The sequence below is a fragment of the Peromyscus leucopus genome, chromosome X, assembly GCF_004664715.2.
Source record: "Peromyscus leucopus breed LL Stock chromosome X, UCI_PerLeu_2.1, whole genome shotgun sequence".
Classification (NCBI taxonomy): Eukaryota; Metazoa; Chordata; class Mammalia; order Rodentia; family Cricetidae; genus Peromyscus; species Peromyscus leucopus.
The window spans coordinates 47,137,162-47,142,673 of NC_051083.1; the positions used below are offsets into that span (position 1 = coordinate 47,137,162).

The following is a 5,512-nucleotide window of genomic DNA, read 5'->3' on the forward strand; positions in this document are numbered from 1 at the left end:
AACTCTGTGGGGCCTGAAGTCCCTTCTTTGTCATATGCTTACCCAAATTCCCTTCTTTGTCATATATCCAACCAAAGTCCTTGTCTGGCCTGCATCCCTATAGCCCCCTAAATACCTGCCTTGCCATACAACCACCCAAAGGCCCCTCTGTGTCATACATCCACTCTAAGTGCCCTCTGTGTCATACATCCACTTAAGTCGCTTGTCTGGCCCCTGACAATTTGAGACCAAGGTCTTTTTCTTCTCATATACCCATCCAAAGTCCCTCCTTTATCACGTGCCCACCCAAGTTTCTTGTCTGCCCCCAAACCTTGTGAAACCCAAATTCCCTCTTGTCATATACCCAAATCCTCTCTTCTTATATCCATTTCTCTTTTTTTTTTTTTTTTATTCCTTTTTTTTTTTTTTTTCAAATCCTTATTTCTTCTTATTCAAATACTTTTTTATTTTCTTGTCTGCTTCTGTCACCTATACCTTTCTATCACCCAAAGCCCTCTGTTCATCACCCACCTCACTGTCTGTCCCCACCACTATACCAAGCTGTTCTTCTCATATACCCATCCAAATGCCTCCTTTATCATGTACGCCCGCAAGATCTTGTCTGCTCCCAAATCTTGTGAGTCCCAAATCCCTTCTTTTTCATAAACCCACCCAAACTTCCTCTCTTGCTGTCATCCACCATTTCTCTTCCCCTTTACCAGTTCCACAATTAGTGACTCAAAAAGACACATATTTTTTCAAATTGGAACACATTTATTTTTAAAAATATAATTTTGAATTTAATTGTTTATGGGAAAGGGAATTTCCCATCTTCAAGATAGCCATCTATTGCTATCCACCTCGAGAGTCATGGTGCTTGCTTCAGCGGTAGTGAGTTGATTTTCAGCAGGTTTTGCAGGTTGCTCCATGAGAGGCTGTGGCTCCTCCACCAGTGGTGAATCTTGCATGGGTAGAGTTGCTTCTTCAGCATCAATAATGGAGCTTGCTTCACAGGTAGTGGGTCGATCCTCAGCAAGCTTTGCTGGTTGCTCTGCCAGAGGCTGTGGTTCCTCCATTGGTGATGAATCTTTGCCTTTCTTCAGCAAGGGTGGAGTTACTTCTTCAACATCAGTCATGGAACTTGCTTCAGAAGTAGTGGGTTGATCCTCAGCAGGCTTTTCACGTTGATCCTTGGCAGGATTTGCAGGTTGCTCTGCCAGAGGCTTTGGCTCCTCCATCAATACTGAATCTTTGCCTCTCTTCAGCAACAGTGGAGTTACTTCTTCAGCATCAGTAATGGTGCTTGCTTCACAAGTAGTGGGTTGATCCTTAACAGGCTTTGCTGGTTGCTCGACCATCGGTGGTGAATCTTTGCCTCTCTTCAGCAAAGGTGGAGTTACTTCTTCAGCATCCGTCATGGTGCTTGCTTCACAGGTAGTGGGTCGATCCTTAACAGGCTTTGCTGGTTGCTCGACCATCGGTGGTGAATCTTTGCCTCTCTTCAGCAAAGGTGGAGTTACTTCTTCAGCATCCGTCATGGTGCTTGCTTCACAGGTAGTGGGTTGATCCTTAACAGACTTTGTTGGTTGCTCGACCATCGGTGGTGAATCTTTGCCTCTCTTCAGCAAAGGTGGAGTTACTTCTTCAGCATCCGTCATGGTGCTTGCTTCACAGGTAGTGGGTCGATCCTTAGCAGGCTTTTCACGTTGATCTTCAGCAGACTGCACAGGTTGCACCTCTAGAGGCCATGGCTCTTCCATTGGTGGTGAATCTTTGCCTTTCTTTGCATTGGGTGGAGTTAATTCTTTAACATCCTTCTTGGTGGAACTCCTTTTCAGGGCACGTTTCCCACGTTTGTTCGTCTTTAGGCCCTGGAATGACAAGAGGGAGGGCACAAGAGTTAATTTAGGGCAAGGGTCTTGATAAGCTTGTGAAGGGTTCTTTGTCGGAACAGGTGAGGATAGGTAAGGGGATTTAGGCCAGGGCAGAGAAAGGTAGTTACTTTAGACAAGAGTAAATCTGCAGAAGAGGGAGCTTGGGTAGGGTGGTTATCTCACCGTTCCATTAAGAATGCTTGGGGGATAAAGTTTGTAGGCCGCTTGGTCTTTATCGGTGTGACAGGCTTTGACACTGCTTGAGTATTCATCGAAAAAGCCGAAAGATCCATTTTGGATGCGGATTTCTTGGTCACATTCGCCATTATCAGGATTTAGTTGTGTTACCCTCGAGAGGTCTCATCAACTGCCAGAGCAGAGCAGGCCACACCCCTCAAGCCTGATTGGTCATCAAGGTATCAACCAATAGTAGGGGAGCTCGTGCTGTGACATCACAAAGCATGGCTCTGACCCTGGTGAAGGAAAGAACAGCAGGATGTACCACTGGGGACACTTCTTATGATGAGGGGAAGATACTGAGAAGGCAAAGAGACTCCAGTCTTAGAAGGAGACTTCCCTTTAACAACTCTAAGGCAATTTTCTATGCCATCCATCTTCATATATCCACTTTAGTTGTGGCAGAACACAGGACAGAGCATTTGCTTCTCCAACTTCTTCCCCAAGACTCCCCCTGCTCAATGGTTTATTCCAACATGTCTTCCTTAATCTTGGACTAAAATCTTGAATGTCTTCCCTAAAATCATTCCCAAGTAACATTTCTGTATTTGAATATCAGTATATATGTTAGCCATCCTACCAACTGGTGCTATAGCAAACATCTAGGCTCCCACCAGGACCCAGCCCCCTACTCACAGCCAGCTACAGGATGCTATGGACTGTTGGGCATTTTGATGTCTAATTTCTTGAATACTTTATATATTCTGGATATCAGCCCTCTGTCAGATACAGGGTTGGTGAAGATCTTTTCCCATACTGTAGGCTGTTGCTTTGTCTTGTTGACCATGTCCTTTGCTCTACAAAAGCTTCTCAGTTTCAAGAGATCCCATTGATTAATTGTTTCTCTCAGTGTCTGTGCTACTGGTGTTATATTTAGGAAGTGATCTCTGGTAACAATGCGTTCAAGACTCCTTCCTACTTTCTCTTCTATCTGGTTCAGAGTAACTGGATTTATGTTGAGGTCTTTGATCCACTTGGACTTAAGTTTTGTGTACAGTGACACATATGGATTTGCAGCCTTCTACATGTTGACATCCAGTTATGCCAGCAACATTTGTTGAAGATGCTTTCTTTTTTCCATTGTACACTTTTGGCTTCTTTGTCAAAACTTACATGTTCATAGGTGTGCAGATTAATGTCAGGGTCTTCAATTCGATTCCATTGGTCCACATGTCGGTTTTTATGCCAGTACCAACCTGTTTTTATTACTGTAGCTCTCTAGTAGAGCTTGAAGTCAAGGATTGTGATGCCTCCAGAGGTTGTTTTATTGTACAGAATTCTTTTGGCTATCTTGGGTTTTTTGCTTTTCCATATGAAGTTGAGTATTGTTCTTTCCAGGTCTGTGAAGAATTGCGTTGGTATTTTGATGGAGATTGCATTAAATCTGTAGATTGCTTTTGGTAAGATTGCCATTTTTACTATGTTAATCATGCCTATCCATGAGCATGGGAGATCTTGCCATTTTCTGACATCTTCAATTTCTTTTTTCAGGGACTTAAATTTCTTGTCATAGAGATCCTTCACTTGCTTAGTTAGAGTTACCCCAAGGTATTTCATATCATTTTTGGCTATTGTAAAGGGTGATGTATCTCTGATTTCCTTCTCAGTCTGTTTGTCAATTGTATATAAGAGGGCTACTGTTTTTTTGAGTTGATCTTGTATCCTGCTATGTTTCTGAAGGTGTTTATAAGCTGTATGAGTTCCTTGGTCGAATTTTTGGGGTCACTCATGTATACTATTATGTCATCTGCAAATAGTAAAAGCTTGACTTCTTCCTTTCCAATTTGTATCCACTTGATCTCCTTATGTTGTCTTATTGCTCTGGCTAGAACTTCAAGTACTATATTGAATAAGTATGGGGAGAGTGGACAGCCTTGCCTTGTTCCTGATTTTAGTGGATTTATTGTTTTCTTCTGCTTTATTTGTCTTTTCCTCTAGTTTTTTTTATGGATTTCTTCCCATATTTTGTTTGACTTTTCATTTTATTTATTGATTTCCTCCACTTTTTTTGTTTATCTTTTCATCAATTTCATTTTTGATTTCTTCTTTAAAGGCCTCTAGCATCTTCATGATGCTATTCTTAAGGTTGCTTTCTTCTGCTTCTTCCACTTTGTGATGTTCAGGTCTAGCTGTTGGAGGAGGGCTAGGTTGTGGTGATGCTCTATTGCTTCTTATGTTGTTTTGTGTACTTCTGCCTTTATGTCTACCATCTTCTCATGGATTCGTTCTTGGTCTTATCAGGGCTCTTGGTCCAGTCAGAGCTGACAGATTTGATGTTTCAGGAAGCCTCTCTTGGTCCAATGAGAGGTGGCAGATTCTACTTCTCAGAAAGTCACTCTTGGTCTAATCAGGGCTGGCAGATTCCCTGTCTCCTGAGTTTACTCTTGGCCCAATGACTGCTCTTTGTCCAATGAGAGTTCGCTCTTTCTCTGGGCTAGATGGGAGCTCTCTGGGCTAGATGGGAGCTCTTTGGGCCTGATAAGAGCTCTCTGGGCCAGATGAGAGCTCTCTGGGTCAGATGGGAGCTCTCTGGGCCAGATGGGAGTTCTCTGGGCCAGATGGGAGCTGGGGGCTAGTCTGTAAGTCTCAGGAAGTGGCAGGAGTCTTGGGTGGATGGGTGTGGGGGCAGGGAGTGTAGATTGCAGGGTCCGCTTGGGGATCTTGGAGAAGGGGAACCTTCCCGCTGGAGCCCTGCCTGTTGGCTGGCAACTGGGGCCAAGTTGGGCAGGTCTTTCCTGGGAATGGCTGGGGCCCAGGGATGGGACCTAGGGGCAGGCCTCCCTGGGTATGACCCCAGACACTCACCTCTGGTCTGGATGGGAGCTCTGGGTCAGATGGGAGCTGGGGGCTGGTCTCTGTTTCCCATTTTTTAATGTGGTAAAAAAATTCTCTTTTAACTAATTTCTCCCTTTAAGATATCTTAATTGACTTACCAAGTCTGTCTACTGTGTAGAACAGTAGAAGACCAAGGGAATTTCAAAGCAGTTACCTAGTGTGGTGGCAGTCTGAGATGGGAATCCAGAGAGAGCCCACCACCCTCCAGGAGAGAAAAATCCAACGTGGGATGGAGATGCGGCAGCTTTCAGCTCAGGCCTGGGGAGGGGTTGGGGGGGTATAAGGCCACAAGTGACTTATAGTGAATTCTTGTAGATAAATTGCTAAATGGTCTTATTAAATAAAAACCCAGAGCTAGATACAGGGGTGAAAACCTGAGAGATCAGAGGAATAGGAAAAGCCACAAGCTAAGCTCACCTTACTGGCACCTCAATCTCCAAAGAGACCTACTTCCTATATACCCATGCCTATATGTCTTTCTGTTCTGTTATATCATTTGCTCTCTCCTGTCCAGCTACATCATTTCCTCTTCCTGCCCTGCTCTGTCACTTCTTGTCTGTCTGTACAGACCTCCAGACCTCCATGGC

At 44.1% G+C, this 5,512-nt stretch overlaps 1 protein-coding gene across 1 annotated transcript; it reads right to left on the reverse strand.

Annotated features, from left to right (window-relative positions):
- Positions 1 to 767: 767 nt before the first annotated feature.
- LOC119086661 (cell surface glycoprotein 1-like) lies at positions 768 to 2,255 on the reverse strand. Its single transcript, XM_037199179.1, has 2 exons — positions 2,037 to 2,255; positions 768 to 1,850 (listed from the first exon to the last, which is right to left on the reverse strand). The coding sequence occupies exon 2, from the start codon at positions 1,737 to 1,739 to the stop codon at positions 813 to 815; it is 927 nt and encodes a 308-aa protein (XP_037055074.1). The 5' UTR covers positions 1,740 to 1,850; positions 2,037 to 2,255; the 3' UTR covers positions 768 to 812.
- Between the last annotated feature and the right edge of the window lie 3,257 nt (positions 2,256 to 5,512).